The sequence below is a fragment of the Melozone crissalis genome, unplaced genomic scaffold (genome assembly GCF_028551555.1).
Source record: "Melozone crissalis strain CALT ecotype California unplaced genomic scaffold, PUWL_Pcris_2 ptg000042l_1, whole genome shotgun sequence".
NCBI lineage: Eukaryota > Metazoa > Chordata > Aves > Passeriformes > Passerellidae > Melozone > Melozone crissalis.
The window spans coordinates 21,353,295-21,375,441 of record NW_026535820.1 but is presented as its reverse complement, the minus strand read 5'-3'; the positions used below and the strand labels follow the sequence as shown (position 1 = coordinate 21,375,441).

Here is a 22,147-nt window from a genome sequence, read left to right as displayed (position 1 = left end):
TAAAAAGCTCCTACCAGAAGGTCCACCATGTTAGGCTTATTATTCCTCAGTGTCTTCACAGCATGGAACACGTCAACAGCCCTCTGATGTCGAAGCATTTCACAAACAATGCTGATTGCACAAAACGTCCCACTGCGGCCACCTCCATTCCTGCAGCGAAAGTGATAAAATGGCTCAGTTACAATGGACTCTGTGGCACAAGTCTGTACAGCAACAGGGATGGCTCCAGAAGACATGAGTTCCAGCAGGGAGAAACCACAGAACATTCCTGGCCCCAAAGGCTGCCCAACTCTAGGCAAAACATGATTTTTAATTGGAATTGGCATGCTGAAAGATCTCAAAGCTATGACTCAGAAGTCAGCAGGCTGACAGCCTGGAGGCAATTGAATGGCTGAGTTTTGCACCACCCTTCAGTGAACACTGGAGACAGCACAAAGAGGATGCTAAAATAAGGATAAAGTACTTTTAGTTTCAGTTCAACACTGCTTTGCATTGTAAACACACATGGCTGCAATGAGCATCAGGCCTGGAAATGCCACAGAGAAAGCAAATCTTTGAGCTCTTTAATTCCAGATTCTGGTGCTTTCCTCCTGGACACAAAGGCGTTTCGGAGGAACTACAAAAGCACCAGAAGTCTCATTTGGGGGAGTCCTGGTGGCTGCACTTGGTATGGCACTGGGTGGTGCTGCCATGTCCCCCTGGCTGGTTATCTCAGCTCCTGGCAGCAGCAAGAGGGGCTGGCTGCCTGGCAAGGGCTGCTTCTAAAGGCAGATGTATTCCCCCTCCACCCACAGTTATCAGAGGATGAGAACCCGAAGCGAATTGCTAACAAAGAAGCCAGGCACAAATGTTCATATACATGATCAAATACAGTATTTAATAATACTTTATCCCTGGTTATTTTTAATCTTCAAGAGAATCTCTTTCTTTCTGGAAGCCCCATTATTTCCACACTTATTCTAATCAGAATCTTTAGGCTGTGCTTCACTGAAAATAATAAACCTTAATAATTACCAGAGTGCAGACTAGTTAGGTAGCAGGTCTTTCAAACAAGCCTTGCAAATGGTTGATTTTCAAAGGAAGATACAACGTCGCACATCTGTCACATCCAGGCACTATGAAAAGAATGCTCTCTGCTGCCAAAACAGTGCCTGATATTGTGGGACTGTTTGAGAATTTTAATTAAAGTAAAGTAATTTAAAAGGATTATATTAGAGCTTTTTCTTTCTTTACTGCCTGGAAGTGACGCATGTGTGATGTTGTACAACTATTTAATATCATCAGCCACCTCAGAGATAACAGTAATTTGCACTTCAAAAGGGTCTTTTCAGCTAAAGATCTCAAAACATTAATTAATCACACTGCACAATGCTCCTTTGATGAAAGTATTATTATCCCCATACTACAGATGGGGAAACTGAAGAGCAATGACTTGTTCAAGGTCAGTGATAGTGGGAATTATTAATATACTCTTAGATTTTCCTCCATCATTCTGACACAGGGTCCCAACTTCTGAACATAGTTTTCCTGTTTGCAGGTCCCTTCTCTATCATGGCAACATCTTTAAACAGATGTTTAGAGGAAGATGAATACAACTTCAACCGCTGAAGACTCAGTCCCAAAAGATCAGCTACTTCTGAAGGCAAAAGCACGTACAAGTATTAAACTGTACCAAAAGAAGGATGGTGGCAGAGTGGATGAGAGTCTGCATGAGTGGAGCAAAAAGTCAGAGGAGGACAAAAAAATATACCATTATTAGAGAAAGGTAAGGCAATTACAGGATCATCGTAACTGGTCTATCACACCACTTTTACTCCCGTGCTTTATGCCTGGAAAATGAATCACCCCTCCAAAACTACTTATTTCTATCGTCCTTATCTGCAGAAATAAAAGGTACATTGTTCTGAAGGCAGATTTTTGATTTACTGCGAATAAGTACGCAACTTTCCCATTTGCAAGAGTCACTGGACTCTTTATATAAAATGGAGTTAACTCAAACCCATCATCTTTTCATAGGGCTTTAACAAAGGACAGATGGGGAAACTCATGGATCTGCATTAAAATGACACAATTTCTCTTGCATTCGAAGCTTTTAAATGAGCAGTTGTATTATTTATTCAGCCCCAGATTAGATAGATGCCTCTTCACCTCGTTACAAATCTTTTAAAGCCTGGCACAAATTCTGTGACAGAATTCCCTTATCCCTCTCTTCTGCTTCCGTACTTACAAGCAATGCACAACCGTGCGTCCCTCTCCCTCGTTGTACTCCTCCTGCCACTTGTCCACCTGACGGATGAGCTTCAAGAAGGAGCGCTTAGAAACAGGAGTGTCCCTGTACATGGGCCATCCCAGGAACTGGAACTGCTGCACCATCCGATAGCCGTCCTGGGGCTGCAGGGATCCGGACAAAAGCAGGAAAAGTAACACTATTTGTTTGGCATGAAATTCAGGTATTTGCATCAGGAAGGGAACTTGTTCAAGCAGATGATTTCTGACAAACTGCTAATGTAACTTCAACTGCCCTTGAGGATTGATGACTTTTAATTTTCAATGGAGTTGTCAGAACAAGAGTTTTTAAACAGAATGTTATACAATAGGCTAAAATATAGCAATAGTACATCTGCACAATCAAGCAAATATTTAATTAATAAGATAGGAGGAACTTGGTAGGAAAGACAGAGCTGTAACCTAACTTCAATTATATACTGTTTTCATATATAAGATTCAGTGTTTTTAAGAACGTTTATGTGTTTCTGTCCTTTTTTTACAAGAAAGGTCAAACCCTCTCAAGATATTTTGAAGCAGGAAACATTAAGAAAACCAAATTGAACCCTCAGATGTTTCTAGTTTATAAAAAAATATCTAACTACATTTTATTTTATTGTGTTCTACTGCAGCAGTCAGAACCCCTCTGGTGAAACATTACTGAACAGTTGCTTTATGGTGATTTAAAATAAAAAAGGAGCACAGAACAAGTGATAGTGGCAGAAAACTACAGTCCTTTGAAAAGGGCATAATGAACATCCACATGAAAACTGGTTTTGTAGTCTAGAGTTTGCCACTTCTGTGCAAAGTGAGGGCATTTTAGTGCCACTCCTAAAATGAACAACACACAGAAATGCTGACATTAAATTTTATTCTGTAGAGTAAGAGTTAATAGAGAGGATGTAAGATTAACACAATATGGGAATAAACAAAACTGGATGTGGCACTAGATGTGCTCTCCAATTGGTTTTGTGTGCTTTATGTCAAAGTCTGGAATCTACTGATTTCCTGTCCATTTTCTTTCAGCTGATGGCTCCTCTTCCCAAAGCAGCCAGACCCAGTGCTTGCTGAAGGTCACAGCCTGCTGGAGGCTGTGCTTTTTATATTGCCACATTCACTGCAAATGCCAGGCCTTCACAGTATTAGGGAAGCTTTACAATCTGCTTCCCCATTTGGATATTAACATGTTTTTGGTGTCTTTCCCTGCCCATCGAGCTAACAGGTCCCAGGGAAGTTCTTGATTTTTTTTTCTGAACGGAGTCCTGCTTACTCCTAACTACAGCTTTTTGGTGGCTGATACGAGTCCCATTGCAAAGGCTCCCTGGATGGGAACAGATATCTGGTCTGTGGTGGAATCTTTTTTCCACTCAGCTTGAAAGAAATGCCTTGTTTAGTCTTCTGTCAACTTTATGGGAGCATAAAAGCTGGATACAAGAACAACCTGCTTGCCCTTCTGAAGTGGTTACATATGTTATGAAGTGTGGTTATTGGGAGAGGATCTTCACTAAGAGGCTTGGATTGCTATTGAAAAACATAACTAACAGAAACTGGTGCACAGCTTTCTTCACATAACACAGGATACAAATATACAAGATGGTTAATTTCAAACTATTGAAAACAGCACTGATTTCAGCATTTTTTGGCTATCATACAATCTGAATGCTGCATTTATTTCATTTGCATTTAACACACTTGAGATATGTATTAAATTTTTTCTTTTACTTTTATTATACATAGAAGTCTTTTTTATCCTCTGTAATTGTGCTGTGACTCAGTATTGCGCCATCGCTTTCAAATAAATATGCTGAAAAATGAAAATGGTTCTATGTGAGTTTAGCTTTCATTTTTATGATTTGAGTAGACTCAACTCATCTACTGAGACAAAACTGTTTTGGAAATAAGATCCTTACCCTGGCTGCATTATAAATTCGGAATATCCGGCTGATGATGTCTTCTTCCAAGTCAGCTGATACAAACTCCACCTGAATGGGACCATGCCGATGGACTCCATTTTCTGGCCAGTACTGAGGACAGAGCTACAGGAGACCATGGACAAACAAGAACACAGTTAATCACCTTGGATTTCATGCTGCCTCAACATACTCATCTGTATTTGAATTTGTCATACATGTACTACTGGAATTCTTGCACAGTATCTTTATACAGCACACGATGCACCAAGTTTGGTTTCGAGCACTCTGCTTTCATAATGCCTTTCCATGTATCTAACATGCTGGTTCTTGCTGCTGTACTTTCAGTGTCTGGTGCCTGGAGTGAAACACTTCTGACACTCAGCATTACTTCTACAATATATCATGACTACACAGGGAGAGGCTGACAAATATTGCCATATCTTGGAGACAGTAGAGGCTAAAGACCAAAGGCCTGGGACCTACAACTGCCCTGAACAGTTGCTAATAATTCAAACAGCATGTGATTTATGCTAGGAAAGGTACATAAATTCTCAAAACTCAGGACTTAACTTTCATGTTTTTCACCTGCGACCGATAATACTGGCTAATATTAGCATTGCTTTAAACTTTCAATAATTGCCTAATTTCATCTTATTAGTGACACCTCAAAATATTAATTATGCTTTCTTCAGTTCTCAGAAAAAATTACTGCTAGGTATCTAAAGATCACAAAGTAAAATTACTATTATCTTGCATGGTTTTAGTGTCTAATAATATAACAATGGCTTAATCCATGAACCAATTACCGTCTGTGTTAATACTTTAAAGATTGAATCAACACTTTGCAAGAAGGTTTTTGTAGCTAGAATCTGCCTATATTTTTCATAAAAATCCTAATGATTTTTTTTGCCAGGGATATTTAGAGCAGTTTCAGCATGCAGCTTTTGTAAGCATTCACCAAAATTAAATATGAACTCATGAAATTTTGTTTGCTTGCAGAAGCATTGATGTCATATTTGGAACTTTTTATTTCAATCAGTAAAACAGCTGTGGTCTTCATTCTGCTGGATTGCTGTTGGTGATCCAGAGCTGAGCTGACAAATCACATTTACTCCAGATGTTGTTTTGCATTTCTTACAATACTTAGTCCTCAACAAAGTTGTTTAGAGATGACTACATTTTACGAAAACATAACCATTTACTACACCAATTAAAAAAGAAAACAGGGTTTGATTTGCAGGATATCACGTTAACAAGTTAAACTCCGAAATTTTGAGTAGGAAAATATGTTTCCATTTTTTAACCCTCCCTATGATGTGGTCTGCTGAGACAACTGCTTTCCAAATATTGTCTAAGTGTTACACACATTTTTATTATGAAATATGCTGGTGTACAGGGTAGCAAAATGCAATGCATACAACTGTTGCAAATGCCAGTGCTCAGATCATTTAACATGTGCACAGTTTAGTACACATCCTTCAAATACATAGGAATAAAGTTCTAACAGATCTCTGAAAAATGCTTAAATGATAATAAGCAGAGCTGTTTGCTGGGGCTGTTTTAGGAAGCTATGATTTTCAAGTTCTAAAGAAACCAAAAGCATTTAAGTCTGCACATTTTGCATGCAAGTGATGCTAGCGACTCTCTTCAAGTCAGAGCCACAGTGAAGGGTTGAATTTCATTTCCCAATAGAGCACAACAATCCACATAAATGGTAATATCTAAACAGAACTGTAAACACTTCATATATATATTAATAATAATCATAACAGTAATTATTAATAAATCTGAATGTAATGTGTGTTTTTAATAAGCTTTGCCCTCTCTCCACTTCTGTTTGCTCTGAGGGTTTTGAGATTTATTCCTAATGAAAAGATTGTTACTCCATTAAGAGGTAAAAGGTTTAACATACTGCAGAGGCAGATGCATTAACTGCATATCCCAATAGCTTTTAAATCCTGTGAGGCTAATACATGCTTGGAATAGCCATGCCCTGTTGTAAATTCAAAACACAGCCAACAAATTAAAAAACACTCTGTTCAGCAGTCCCTAACAGTCTGTCTCCCTTGAGTCTTTCCTTATTCACTCAGAAAATAATCTTAGATTCATGAATAAAAGTTTTGTCTTTCATTTCTGTTTTTCCTCCCTGTAGACAGCGCAGGGCTAAGAATCAGAAATTCAGTCTTTAAAACAGTGTGTGGAATTCCTACATGTTCCTTTGAAAGACCAAAAGGAAGATCAGTATCTTTTAAAAACAAATTCTACATATTAAAAAGAAGAGGAAATATTTTTTTAAGTATATGCAATGCCAAACAAAGCTAAAAAGATTCTTGATCATTAAATGACCAGCAGTCTGCTCTAAAAAATCACAATTGCTCTTAACCAATAATTAACAAATATTTACATATTCAGAATCCAGATTACCACCACATTATTCCAGCAGAGGGCTGGTGCAGTTTGTTGGAACTAAGGAAATTATATCTTTGTAAGAACTTGGAATTGTGCAGCTTTAAGCCAGGCTCTGGGACACTAAGTGATTAATCCTAGTGATTAAATTGCTAACCAGTATGTTCAGTTTTCCAATTTTCTGAACAACATGTTCAGCATGTGCAACTCTTTTGTAAGGTAATTACATTCCCCTACATGTTTCATTGCCCTCTTTTCTCTTCCAAAGGATGCTTAGTCTCCACTCTTTAGCTCCTCTCTCCTAGTTTAGTTCCTATCTCCTTGCTCATCACATAATTTTGTGCAATACACGACACAGATTTTCACTCTGGGAACACCTATTCCCTGGTAAGGACACCAAGGTCACTGACCTGTTTCAGGCAGGCTAATGAATGAATGTTGGCTTCTGTTCATGATTTTGGCCACTACAGCATGTTTCAGACTTGAGTCAGAATTCTACAACCTTAATTTTTGGGTTTTAGCAGCCCTTCCCAAAACATGTTCTCTTAGAATAAATAACAGGTGCATGCATTTATGTCTGTGTGCACTAACATTTTGGAGGAGAAGCTGCTGATGGTCTGATTTATTCCTCTTCCTCTATGAGTATCTGCAAGCTACAAATCAGTGTTTTAGTGTGTAAGTATTTAATGTTGTTTTTAAAAAACTAATTATATCCTAAAGCTGTTCTGTAATGCTGAGGCACTAGCACTCCTCTTTTAAATGAAGCATTTTTCTGGACTTACTTGTGCAGGATCCACATCATTCAACATAACTACTGAAGTGCAGTGATAATCTAGGACCAGTCTCCAGAAATCTTTGACAGTATTTGGTAAGGGATGCTGTGTAACTATAAAAGCTGATGGTTGCTTGTAGCTCTGCAAAGAAGTAACAAGATGATGAGAAGAATGGCAACAGAGAAAAATCCATTTAGCAGAATGTCAGTCATAGCCCCAAAACTTCAGGACTGAAAGCATTAGTTCTATTTTCCGTATAATTAATATATTGTTTTCATCTCTTTTCTGAGATCTTATATGCTTCAAAGTTAATAAACTGCACTTGGGAAGGATATAACTTCTGCAAATGTTATATTTCTAAAATGTATTTCATGCCACAGGCATAGAGTAAAATCGTCAGAGGCTTTTGCTTCCAATGTAACTCCTACAAGATTTTGAGCAACGGGTTTTTTTGAGCTGTTAATGGACAGATTAATCTTGGCTGTTTGCATTTAGCTCTAAATTTGAATGATGCCTTTGAAAGGAAATATCTAGTTATTCTTCAGAAATATTGTTGAAATTCTGGTCTATCTGACAGCAGTGAAGATACCCAGGGGATAAATTTCAGTGCTCTTTGTTTCTTTTAGTACCAGAGTATGTCATTGACAGAGCTGTTTGCTGGAACTTTTCCCCTGTGGATCTCAAACCAACATTTTCACTTACATCCTTCTGAGTGTTGAAAGGTACTCTGGCCATACTGGGGCAATTTTTGGGAGGGGGTGCCACTGCCTTCATTAAGGAGGGTGGGGAAGTCTCTACATGCCTTGAACTGAACCATCTGCACCACAACAGAGATCCAATCAGATCAGCTACTGCAGGCAAGTGGTTGGATTCCTGGGGCTGTCCTGTGCAGGGCCAGGATTTGGACTTTGGTGGCTTTGACTTTGGCAGGTGCTGAGAGGATAGTGCCAGACTCCTTTTGGTGGTGCCCAGTGAAAGGACAGGAAGCAATGGCCATAAGCTAAAACACAGGAAGTTCCAGCCTGAAGGTGAGGAAGAATTTATTTACACTGAGCTGTCAGAGCACTGGAACAGGCTGCCAAGGGAGGCCATGGAGTCTCCCTCTCTGGAGACATTCAACACCCACCTGGACACGTTCCCATGTCACCTGCTCAGGGTGATCCTCCTTGGCAGGAGGGGTCAGACCACATGATCTCCAGAGGTCTCTTCCAACCCTAGCAATTATGGGATTTGGTGATCCTTATGGGTCCCTTCCAACTCAGGATATTCTATGATTGTTCTTTCACAGATAATCACTGAGGAGACCACAGAAAATGATTCCACTGTTTTGGGTACAGATGCAGACATGCAAAACTTTGGTTCTTTGTTTCAGCACATGGCAACCAGCAGGTAATGATGCTCCTCATACATTAAGCATTTGCTTTCTGTCCTACTGGTCCTGCCTTGCTGGAATTTTCATGCAGATGAGAGGTTGTCCAAAGGGGTCTCCATTATTCATTCAATTAGGATTCTCAGAAGTTCTTTTGGGAACACTATTCTCAAACTCATTCTGACACTGAATAAGGAAAACTATGCTTGCTGCCTCTTTTGCTTGAAGTGAGCTCTGAAAGGCTTAGATGAGGTGATTCAACAACAACTCAATGGATTCAAGTGGAGAGGGGGACACACTTAATCTTGCTTGCTGGAGATTGAGTGTTTAGAGAGATGAACAAATGTCTGCCCTTGTCCATCAGCACAGGGATGCTGCAGAAGCATGCTTCAGGTGGAAAGCAACCCAAATCACCTCCTGCCTGGAACCTTTTGCCCAGACACAGATCTGCATGTAGCCTATTGTTTCAATAGTGAAGAAGGGAAGCATCTTCAAAGCAAGTATTAAGGCCCTGCTCTTTCTGAGCATTACTTAATTCACAGAACAAAACAGTACTGAAATCTCCAGGAAAGAAGACAATGTAATGGCACAATCACAGACCACAAATTAAGGAGCTCTCTCTGTTCTAATATGAAATGTCATTGACCTACTGTGAGAAGCCAGACAAGTCAATTACACTTCTGTTCTCAATTTCTCTACATAGATAAACACAAAGATACATTTTCACAGGAGTGTTTTGAACTTCAGCTCATTTTAGGAAAAGGCTTTGAGAACTTGGAAGGAAAGAAATGAAAAAAACTGCAATAAACTGTTATTACCCTAGCTCCACTTTTTAAAAAGGCCATTTACAATGTGTTCCTTCCTTCCTAACCTCTTTTTTCTTGCTGTTTATGTGTTTGACAACAGTAATGACTATAGCTGTAAATTGTCAAAAATAGGCTATAAATATCTACAGACTGTAAAGGCAGTTTAAGTGTCTTTTTACTGTTACTCTATTACAAGGATTAGAATTGCCATAGATGCATTTGGGAAAAAACTCCACACACACATGAAGAGGAACCATTCATTCAAGCAGAAATAAACAGGAAGGCTGAAGTAATGGCTTGTGTACTATCTTGTGTTGACAGACAATTATTTTTTTTGTTAATTACTGTTTAAATTATAAACAAAGGGAACTGAAATATTGCTGCAAACCTTATTATTCTATTTCACTGCCTGTATCTCGTAATAGGTAACTGTTGTTTTCCTAGGCCAGATGGTTAAAAATTCAAACACTAGGGAGAAATCCAGACACATTCAATTTATCAAAACTCCCTGAATTGCTCTCTGAGCATGGCTTTGGAACCTTGGCTGTGACATAACATATGTGTGATCCTAAATGTACTTGGGAGTGTAAAGATTTTGTGCCATGCTTCTGGGAAACAAAACAAGCCAGAAGGTTTTCCTTCTTACGCTGACTCCATTTTCTAGCACGGCTCAGTTTGGAGGGCTGCTTATTGCCTTTTTATTATTAATGCTGTGGTGCAGACTTACATCCATCAGTGCAGCATTGATGTAGTTACTGCTTTCCCCATCTATCGTGATGAGGAAAGGCAGGCATCTGTCTGGAGGCAGCACATCCATGCAGCGATTCTTCTCGTGGTTTCGCGGCAAAAGCGCGATGCTGCAATCCTCAACGCGCAGCGTCGGAGTCACCATATTTAAAGTCTTTCAAGGAGAGTAAACAATGCAACGGAAAAATTAGCACAGCACTGAAAGCAACCCAAAATATTTAAGAATAGATCAGCTCAGCATTCAGCTTCAGCGGGAATCAATATGCAGAGAAATGAAAACACATCACAGTCAGCAGGCTTTGGAAGCAGAGAAATCCTGGGAGCATACGATTATGGAAAATAACCTTACAGGCAGCTGTGGAGTAGCCTGCCTTCTGGAGAAAGGACAGCAGAAGGATCAACATACTCCCCTCGAGTAAAATGAATATTTTACTATTACCCCACTGCATTATTTTGTGATTCAGCATTACTCAGTAGAAATGAGTGACATGTTATTTTTCCCTTTTTTTGCCATCTTTCCCTCCTAGACCTTTTACAATATTCAAATGGCTATAAAAACTTAAGCAGAAGTCTTTACTATAGCTGAACTCTACAGCTTCTAGGCAATGTAAGCCACTACTTACCCTAAATTCCTCTTTGATCTGGCTCGAATTTGTTTGAGGATCTAGTTTATTCATTTCATAGTAAGCAGACCTAACTTGAGAAGCTGGAATAGTTGTGTCCCCGCAAAGACAGGCTTCCAGGATAGCATCATGGATGAATACATACTGTTCCTGGTTAAGCAATTAAAGTAGATAGTTACTGACATGGAATGCATAGACCATTAGTATTTTGGTAAATAAAACATAGCAACTAATATGGTTGCTACTTCACTCTTCAGTTTACCAGCACTGAAGCAAGACCAGAAGAAACAACCACAGTTTAAAAAACTTTATCCCACTCATTCGGAAATGAATATATAAAGATTGGCTTAAACAAACTACAAGCAGTTAGAGAAGTGCAGTAACATTCCATAACACAAAACTCAGAATGTTTCTGGTTTTCTCATTCCTCTGGGCAGTTCTGTAGGTGCTATCATGAAACTAAACCTCAACAAGACGTACTCCAGAATGAATCCTTCCCAGAGAGGAAACAGTCCTGATTTCCCCCATTTTTAAAGAAACATTATGAACCTTCAGTGAGGCGTAACTGTGCACTTATTTGGGAAAGGGTTCTTCAGGTTTGTGCAGAGACTATTTTGTGCATATGACCGAGTAAACTACTTTCTGGAGGGTTCCAACTACAAAGCTCTATCTTTATGGGCTAGAAGGGCATTTCTTCTTGCAAAGCAGTCCTCCAGTAGATGAGCAATACCTCGGTCTGCACCATGTTAACTCTGCGGGATCGAAGCTCTCGCACGCAGTTGTAGATGTCTACGACGCCTTCTCGTTCTGCCATATCTAGCATGATGTCAATGACAATGAAACATCCAGTTCTGCCAGCACCAGCACTGAAGGAGAAGAAGAGCACAGTTGATATGCAGCAGGGTATTGGAAATGTAAAGGGTGTAGGGTACATCTCACCGGTGCTTGATCAATTGGATGATTACTGAAATTGAGCCATGCACTTGCAGAACTTCAGACTCAGCTTTCTTACTCTCATTTATATATTCAAATATGTTTGTTATATATATAATATATGTATTCTTGTTTACAGTATTTTTTGAGCAGACCTACAGTGGCTTTGGCAGCCTGTATGAGAATACACAGTAAAGGAGAAGCAAAAGCAGGTCTTGAGTTTAACGCAAACCACAGCAGAGAGATTTCTGTTTTACCTACCTGCAGTGAACCACCAGAGGCCCAGCATTGGGTGGACTCTTGGCTTTGACCTGCCGTACAAATCCCAGCAGGCCCGTGGCATGGTATGGGACACCATGGTCTGGCCAGCCCGTGAAGTGGAACTGACGTATCTCCCGAATCTCATGAGCACCTCTCTGGTGAAAAGACAAGGGTTGAAATCTTCAAAAGCCTGAACCTTGCTGAAAAGCACCCCCTACCAACACAATCCTACAGACTGCTGGAGAGCTTCCTCACAGCAGGAGAGCAAGCTCAAAGGTTGGGTATTAACTGGTTTCAAAGCCTTCCAACAAAATTAGGTAAGTAAGCACTAGATTGGTCAGAAACTTTCAGCAACAAGAGAAATGCTCATCTCTGTATTTAAGTACTAGGCTGCTTTGCAAACTGTGGCCTTAAGATGCAGGCCATGATCACAGAACAGGTCAGCAGCTAGGCTGAACACAGAGCACTGATGACCTTTTTTTTCCCCACTGCCCTCCACAGGGGTTTTGCTGCTGACTTCAGAGCACTACAGCTTCAGCATAATTTTCATTTGCCCCCTTCATTGGTCTGAAAGAAAAAGCTGAATAATAGGAAACCTTTTTGCACCTTCAATCACAGGGGCTGTGTTTGTAGCCCTCCACATGCTCACTGTTCAGGTGATTTGCCACAGTCTACAAGGACATGGATATAGTGAGACAAGTATGAATGAGAAGCTGATTGTGTAAGTAATTTCCCATGTGACTTTGGGGAGCAGTCTGGATATCAGAAGAGTGTATGCTAAGTTTTAGTTTCTTACTGCTTGTATTTTCCCTTGCCCATCTCAAAATGCAGCTGCCAGTATTTTATTCTCATTAGAAATCCACAAACTGGAGGCCATACATAGTTCATAAACAAATAGCAAAATTATGGCATATCGTGTCTAGGCTGGACTAAATGTCAACAATACTAGTAACTGGTATTTTACAGCTTTTCTTTTTAAAGATGTATTTCCTGTCTTGAGCTGGTTTGCATATAAAAGGTTTTATTCTCTTTGAATAATAAGTAATATAAGCTTCCTAATTTACTGCTGTTATGCATTAGTCTGGGATTTTCAGTGGTGGAGAAATTTTGGACATGTCAGTGCTACAAGACTAGAGAGGACTTAGTGTATGTTGGAGCCTCTGATGCTCTGACAGCTCAGGCTGGGAGTCTGTGGAGACAGGGCATCTACTCAGAGGAATATCTTATCTCCCCTGAAAATAGACACAAAAAGGCAGGCAAGGGAGAGGATTAAGGGCATATGAGGCAGTGGTGTGGACTGAGGAGATCACACCCTTTAAACAGAAATGACCTTATATCCTAAAAACCAATTTTAAAACATAATGAAATCCAGGAATAGACAAAACAATTTGCATTTTAAGACAGTCTAGCAAACACATTTGAATACAATTTGGTCTCTGCTCTCTGGGGATTTTAGAGTGTGTAGTTAATGCATCTCTGCTACTGTAAGCAAGGCCTTCAACTCTGCAAATAGCTCTGCTTAGGTGAAAGTAGTGCCTCAAACACTTTTATACTGCTTGTAACAACTGCCCGTGACCCCCAAAGAAACAAAGATCCCATAGAAAAAAAGCAATGCCATGACTATACGAGCTGAGGACTGAAGTGAGTATCCCATACAAATTCTTCTTGCAGTATACAGCTGAGATTTTCAAACAATTTACAAAAAACAAACTGCCCCCCCAAAGCAATGTGCCTGGCTGCTACACAGATCAGGTTATGTCCTGTACTGTACATACTCTGCCTTAGTTGTGAACAGGCTGTCTGTCAAGCTGACCGAATTTTTGTCTGCCGTTGTTAACAGACACTTAGGAAAGGTTTTGCATATAGGATATTTTATAATGAGTTTTCTTATTATATCTACAAAGGAATGACTTTTATATCTAGCTTTCCTGCTGGTTTCTAAACCCAAAATAGCACACAACTGCATGAATCATAAAAGCATATGCTCATCTGGGAAAGACTATGAAGCTGAAACAAACAGAAAATGCTGTACACTGCTAAACCCTAGGATGTTAAAAAATTATACAAAAACTTATGCTGCTGCTGTATTTTACTATTCATGTATGACTTATTCAACTGAGTTAACTGTTGTGCTGTAAAGAAACTGCTCCAAAGAACTACTTATTCACACAATGTAAAGCATACCTAGGAAACAGTCTTCAAAATCAGACTGCACTTTTGGCTTCAATTTTCTCAGCATTATACCCCGACTACTCAATATCCATTAAAAAAACCCAACAAAACTGAAGTAAGTGATCACTTTATCTTCAAGCAAATCAACTTCTAAATTGTATTTTATGAGCAGGTATGAGATGTTCATCAACAAACAGAAAGGACGGTCAGAAGGAACTAAAGGTCTTGGAGAATTTGATTCCTCTGATTTTTCTGAACATCTATGAAGAACCTGAGGCTGCAATTACATCTTCCTTATCCCTCCTGCTCATCTGCCACAATGGACAAGGCTAGTTCTCTTAACTCCACCCTTGCAGTTCCTATGTGGTAAATCTTTAATCATTCTGGATTTCAGATGTTGCCCCCAGAAGTCACCTTGACACAGGGGGTTAGGCCACCTAAGGCACAGAACTCTGCAATTTTTTCCTGTTGAATTACTGAAGCTCCTGTTAGTGAAATCTGCAAGTACTTTGGAATGGAGGCTACAGTGGTAAGTGTTACAAACCACCTTTCAATTAGCATTATCTGCATGTTTGGTTGGGGTGCTCTCTGTCTCATCATGCACCTTGACTTAGGGAAGGTGAAAAGTACCAATCTCAGTACGTCAAAAATATAAACTTGAGAGAATGATGCTGAAAGAAATGTACAGACTCGATGTTCCAGTAACATTGGAGGAGGTAAAAAATATGGAAAATAGAGTAAAAACAAATGTACTTTACTCAAAGTACAGTGACATTGCTTTTAGAGGCTTACTGAAAAACTACCAACTATTAAAAAGCAGTGTCTAAATGAAATCTTTTCAGATGGAGATTTTTAAAAAGAAATAAAATGTTTAGTGCCTTTTATCTCTATCTGTTCTAATGCACTTATTCAAGACAGTTTGGTTATGTTCAACTGTAAAATCCTCTAGGTCTTTTCTTCAGTCCCAGTTAAGAAGCGAAAAGCTAACATCAAAGCATGAGCTTAAAATTTGCAGAATAGAAATCAACCAGTGCTTCATCTACTTCAAAGTGTAGCCAACGTTTCTCATCTGTTTATTAAAAATACCTAAATGCAAGGAAACAACAGGCTTGAGTGAATTCAGTCTACAATATGTATAGTGGTAAACATGATACAATATTTCAATTCATTCAAACCACGTAATTCTATTATCATTACCCTCAGGTTGCTGTATTGATGCATATTTAAGTATTAGATTGAAGAATAAAACAGGAAAAACCCCTAATTCCTTTGTTACTCTGGATGTGTGTACAGAGACCCTGTGGGGTAGTAATTTTGGCAGTTTCAGGTACCTGGGTGCAGGATTCTTTGATGCTAAATATTATGTTCTTCAAATCCATAAATGAATACCATTTCATTATTAGAGAGAGCCAATAAATCATGGGTACTGCAACTAAATCAAAAGAAGCTTTCTAAGCTAGTTAGTTGAAAATCTACTCATTGTGATGGAGCATTACTTTGGTCTATGCTATTAGGAATACCTAGTCTTACCAAGGAGGTTCTTTCCTTGGTGTTCTGCAACTCAAATGGGTCCTGATACATACAATTAAAACCTTTCTGTTCTTTAAGGAATTCTGAATGAAACTGCTGAGTTGACACAAAATGCATGGTACACTTCCCCACTGACTGACCCTGCCTGTTCTCACTTTCAGTGAGTGCCTTATTTGTTATTTCTATGTTTTCCATACATTGCAGCTGGGGAGCTGCAAGTTCTACAGGCTACAAAGCATCAAACAAATGTGTGGTATTACTCTAACAAACAGTAATACAACACACAGGCTGGAACTCTCCATGTAAGGATGGATTCCTGTGAAAAGGGAAATTGCCTTGAGAAGAACAATAATTTGTTACAGCTCTGTCCCTGCAGACCAGGCACACCTTGGCCCAACAGAAAACCGAATTCTCCACCACAGACTTCTGAATAATGCTGCATGCTGCCTCTGGTACAGATAGAAAATGATTGTGGGGAATGTAAGATGGGAAAGCAGCACAAATGTGTTTTTCAATTGATTGCTGGGAGGAAGGCTTCGATTTCTCCTAGGCAAGGAACATCACTTTTTCTAACTCAGGCAGGGGCCAACAGTGATGAAAAGCACAGAACAGTTGCTGCATTTGAAGAAGAAAAACACAGATTACCATAAGAGGGCGGTAGTAGTTTAGCTAAAAAACCTGTAAACCCAGGATGTCAGTCAAAAGATTTAACTTGCCCTTGTTGAATCTGCATGTAAGTTACTTTGGCAGATAACAATGTATTTAAGAAAACTGAATTTGGAAACTTACCTTTTCTACAGCAAATGTTCGAATCACGTATTCAGCCAGCAGCTCTGTATCTATTGGAGTAACTTTAATGTCTTTATATATCTCTGTGTCATCTGGCCAGTATTTGCAGCATTTGACCTTTAAAAGATACAACAGAAATTAAGGTTCATTTATTTTAGAAGGTTCATAGAGAATCCATTTTGCATTCTGTGCAATGATTTCTGATTTAAAGTGCAATCATGCACAGAGCAGTCACATTTTCTGCACCTGTAAATGTTTGAGGGACATTGCCTCCTCTTTTTAAGACAGCTTTCAGAGTTTCTCATGAGCTTTGTGTTGTGCTTAGTGAAGTAAGGCAAATTTGTTGGGAGCACAAATGATATTTATGCCCTGCACAGTTCAACTATGGTAACTGTTCATTTCCTGTGCTTTCCAGAGCAGAGTGTGCCCAGAGGGACAAATATCACCAGAAGTCTTTTCCCCAACCTCTACTTGTTGATTTGTCACAAAAATACCTTTCTATCTTCTAAAATAAAAGTGTTTTGCAGACAAGAAGGAGACCTCATGGCAGTTCAGAGCTTCCTCACGAGGGGAAGAGGAGGGGCAGCACTGATCTCTTTTCTGTGCTGGCCAGTGAGGGACCAAGGGAATGGCGTGAATCTATGTCAGGGGAGGTGTGGGTTGGGTATCAGGAGAAGGTTCTTTCCCCAGAGGGTGGCTGGGCACTGGAACATGCTCCCCAGAAAAGTCACAGCACAAGCCTGACAGAGCTCAAAAAGCACTTGGACAATGCTTTCAGGCACATGGTGTGACTCTTGGGGATGGTGTTGTGCAGGGCCAGGAGCTGGACTTTGATGATTCTTGTGGATTCCTTCTAAATCAAGCTATTTCTTGTATGATTATTTTTAGAAAAGTACCTGTTTTCTCAGATTAACTTACCAAAGGAACTGATGAGAGGTTGAATAGCAAAACTCAGTGCTTGAAGTCAAGAGCTGAGATTTATGTCCAGGCTTTAACTATTATAACTCTACATAGCTTAACTACTAATTTACAGGTAACTCCAAACATTATGGGTAGGATTCATCTCACTTAGATCAACCTAAACTGTTATTTTTAAAAGTGGGTGGTTTGAAGACTGTATTTGATGATGTAGATAGCTGACTGACTTAAGAATTTTCTCCTCCTTCCCATTTGTGTGGACAAAGTGGTGGGCTGGGAAGCTAACACATTACTTACATCTCTCTTTTACTCTGCTTTATCATGGTAATAGCTCTGCTATCACCACTGCATCTGGCCATCATCCAGTAGTGCAGTACATGCTAGGAGTGGCATCTGTTACACATCTGCTGCATGGAACTGTTTCTCTCTTTCTCCCACCAAAGGGAAAATTTAAAATTATCTTTTAATACATATAAATCTAGTTTACCTAAATATGCACTTCAACGAGTCAGGTAAAATCTTGAGCACTTTAAATATTCAATGGAAAACTGATAGAAAAAAAAATTAAACTTCACAACTGATAAGAGAATTTCTCAGACCTATTTTCAAGCAAAAATATTTGGATTACTACCATGCTTAATCCTGAGCAAAAGGTAAAACAGATGAACATGTGTATAAGCATACACAGAAAACTGTAGTGCAGGATTCAAATGATTTATTTATACAAACTCCAGGTTCAGTATAGAAAGCATTATGCAGAAAGTCAAACACCATCCTGTCAAGAAGAAGAAAATATATTTTCTTAAGCATTTGTTTCCAGAATGTCACTGATAATTGTGTGTGATCCTTCTTTACTGTCTGGATAGATGGGAAATCTTGCCACATCACAGGAGTGACACTGGAGGATAAAAGTAAAAAGTTTGTCCAGGCAGGGTCAGTAGTTCCGGCCCTTCTTCTGGCTCATTAGTAGGATAAAATTTAAATCTGAATAGAATTGAGTTGAAGGGCTGGCAAAAAAAAATACAGTCCCACATCAGGATCCTCTTCACAGAAAAAGAGGAGCCTGATCAGAAGCCCTGGCTCCCAGCCACAAAATTATACAAGCATGCTAACATCTTGTTCCTGCTGATGGAAAGCTCCTAAAACAGAGATGAAGTTCAGGTAGCTTTATAAGCAGGTTTTTATTTATTTTTTCTGTGCTTGCCTTCAGACCTAGTAACCACAATAGCATTGGCTAAAAAATTCTTTGTAGTCTTCACATTTCATCTGGTATTAAGGGTGGTTTCAAGGTGACTGGCAACACCAGAGTTCCCTTCCATGGTGAGAGGCCTGGAGCTGGGACCCTGGACAATGTTTGGCGCTCCTGTAACAGGGCAAGGGTGGCAAGACTGCTTCCCCCACCATGCTCCAGAGCCAGAAAGCTCTGGAGAGGGAGGAGGAGGATTCCACCAGCCAAGGACCAAGCAAGAGGGCCATTTCCAGGATCCCTAGCAACAGGATCTCTGAGAAATGTGTGTTCATCTCTACGACTTATCTATCCACTGTCAGCAATGAACAAACATTTCAAAAGCATTATACATTGCTGCAAGCAGTATAGTAGTTACTGCTGCTATCTATTATTGCATCTACTTGATATTTATCCAGATCTTATTTTGTTCAGATGTATTACCAAAGATCCTCTCATAGAAGCTAAGCGAAAGACATGGAATGCTCATTGTTTTGTCTGTGTTGTTAAAATAATCCAGAAAATTCACATTGTTCAAGTCCCTCAGGCCAGCAAACTGACCCTTTTATAGCCATTGCCAGAAACTCTTTGAAACAGGGTTTTCCTACCTATGGCTAAGATGACTTTCTGACTCTCCATGAAGAGTTAGACAATTCACACTGCCTCTGGGCTGGAGCAACACACTGACAACCCCTTCTCTGGAGCCGATTTCCTTTTCCTGCCTGTTCACACATCCCTTACATAGGTGGAACCTGAACCACACGGAGGGGCTCCTGCAGGCAGGGAGGGAGCAGCTGCAGCCGTGATCCCAGGCACAGCACTGCCCATCAGCACCTCTCCATTTGCTGCTAACTTTAGCCTCCTTTCTTTCTGATGGGCGCCTGCCATCCTTGAAACAGCTCTAGTTTAGCAAAATAAACAATTGCAGGGAAGGGAAGCAACCTTGGCTGAATTAAATTGCTCTTTTCTTGAAGGAAAACATACCTGTTTCTAACTTGCTAAGTCCAGACTGTCTGGATTATGGCTAAGAACTAGGGACAATTGGGAAAGATCAATTTAGAAGAGCACAGTCCCTGTGTTCTTATGCCTCAGTTGCTGGATTTGGTTCCGCTCTTTTTTAAACCTTATTTAAGATGATACAGTGGAATAATTAGGGAAGCACTGGGAGATGTTGCACAGAAGTTACAGCCTTTTGTGCCTCATGCAGCTTGGGCCCACCAGGGATTTCTTAGTCTGCTGCAAAGGGGATTTTGGGCATGGAGCAGACTGGAACTGAGCAGAAGGATCCATGACAACACAATTTCCTGAAAACTCTCCCAAGAGGAATAGGGGCTGTGAAAGCCATGGGAACTGTGCCAGAATTCAGTCAGAGCCACAGACCAACTGATGATTCACTCTCTAACAGAGGAAAAAATACCCAAGCCCAACTTGATTTTAATTCAGGCTTTTCTCCTACTTTTGGCTCTTGTTCTGCAATGCTCTGCACGTGCTGAGCTCTGGACCTGAGAACTCTATGGACTCCGGGTGAACCAAAAGTCAAGAAAAGGCTTAAACATCCATCTCCCATCTTCTCTAGGACCACCCAAATAAAGGCAAAGGTGTCTTAAAGACAGAAGAAGATGAACTAGTGTAAATCAAAATCACATTTATAAATGCTTATTGGATCAGGGCCTTCATTTGTACAAGAAAAGACAATTGCAACAAAACAGAATATGGTTTTACTCATTAAATATCAGAAACACTGCTGGTAGCATATGTTCAATTTTTCTTTTTAGCACAGCTTTAGCTACCATAACTTGATGGATCCATTTTCCATTTTATAAACATTTGGTATATGTGTTTTACAAAAAAGCCTTACTAACAGAAGGTTTAACTAAATAATTGATACATGATTCCAGAACTGAATATTAAATGCACTAGATCTTTTTTTTTCCACACCGTTGCTACCATAACTGTAAGTATCGTCCACAAAACAGAAAACATAATTTTGAAATCTCATCTGAGCAGAATTATAATTGAGAGTTTGTTCACATACACCCCACACTTATATCCCACCAACATGCCAAAAAATACAGATGTTCATCACAAGATGAGATAAAAGGATGATTGCCAGACACATAATGAAAATGCTCTGGTTTAATCTATTCATCCCAAGGTACACTGTCCAATTGTTTCAAACATGTTTATTTTGCTTATAGTTTAAGAAATTTGGAGAAGAGAATTACCTACTTCCACTATTTAGTTCCATCCCCCTGTAAAATAGTCTAACATGTGAAACTCAGAATTAAAAAAAATGAAAGTGGAAAGTTGCTGTTGCTACTTCTAAATATAACAAATATTGTAGGCTGTGGATAGCTAATGAACACAAATTGTGACTTCCAAAGCTGTATATTTAACCATTTGGCAATGTGACACATGTAGCTAAAGGCAGTAGGAAAGTCAGGACAGTAATTCATTTACCTAGAATGTTGGAATAGGAGCAATATTACAGACTTAATATGTGAGCTGGCTGTGAAATACACTTTGCAGTCCATACAGAACAGTTTAAATAACACTGATTATTCAAAGTTTCCAATTGCCTTTGATTCTGAAATATTCTTAGCAAAGGGGTGATATATATAACTGACTATGCCCTGCATGGATTGTCATTATTGAAGAGCACTATTATACATTCTAATCTAAAATTAATCCTGAACTAAGTAATGACGATAAGTCAGACATAAATTTTGAAGTAAAACCTCTTGGCTATAAAATGAAACAGCCAACCATGCTCACTGGTAAAATTTTAAACAGATTTTGCAGATGTAGCTCGGATAACAGGTACTTTTATTTGGCTGACTTGAACTAAAAGTACATCCAATAATTGAAAGTATTTTTATTTAAATACTTTTCAAACAAAAAATGTATTACAATATAAGAACATCTTATGTGTTATAAAACAACCTTTGACAGGAGATAAAACCCAGTCTTCCTTTTTTTAATTTTCTTTTGTTTGCTTTTGAGCAAGTCTGTTATTAGTTTTATACCTCATTCTACAGTTTTCTACAAGAGGTGTGGAAGACTATTGAGAAATACAATATCTGAGATACTGTTTGGCACCATCAGAAGAATGGGTCTCTGTGAAGTCTTTATGCTGTTCACAGCTGCCAGGGTGGGGAGAGATGTCTCCATGAATTTTACCAGCTCAGTCTAACTTCTTCTTGGGATGACTCAGAGGTGACATAGTTCTCCACCTTCTGCTGCCCTGGGCTGCCCCAACAGTGCAGCCCTAAGTTGCCTGGTGGGTGCACTCTCATTCAGCTTCTGTCCAGAAGAACTGGCTTTCTGGAGATGCCCAGCAGCAGCCATAAACAAATGCTTTCCACCTGACAAAATGAGTGTGACCCTTTGTTCTTAAGACTCAGTATTGTGTTAGCA

General features: G+C 39.5%; 1 protein-coding gene across 1 annotated transcript in view; it reads right to left on the bottom strand.

Moving 5' to 3' along the window:
• PTPRM (protein tyrosine phosphatase receptor type M) overlaps nucleotides 1-22,147 on the bottom strand; it is a 438,824-nt gene that overhangs the window by 5,137 nt on the left and 411,540 nt on the right. The window contains exons 25-33 of the mRNA XM_054284774.1: nucleotides 16,588-16,704; nucleotides 12,097-12,251; nucleotides 11,633-11,768; nucleotides 10,903-11,052; nucleotides 10,260-10,433; nucleotides 7,367-7,498; nucleotides 4,176-4,301; nucleotides 2,228-2,391; nucleotides 15-150 (exon numbers count right to left, since the gene is read on the bottom strand). Coding sequence (XP_054140749.1) covers nucleotides 15-150; nucleotides 2,228-2,391; nucleotides 4,176-4,301; nucleotides 7,367-7,498; nucleotides 10,260-10,433; nucleotides 10,903-11,052; nucleotides 11,633-11,768; nucleotides 12,097-12,251; nucleotides 16,588-16,704 — 1,290 coding nt within the window. The remainder of the gene's footprint in view (nucleotides 1-14; nucleotides 151-2,227; nucleotides 2,392-4,175; nucleotides 4,302-7,366; nucleotides 7,499-10,259; nucleotides 10,434-10,902; nucleotides 11,053-11,632; nucleotides 11,769-12,096; nucleotides 12,252-16,587; nucleotides 16,705-22,147) is intronic.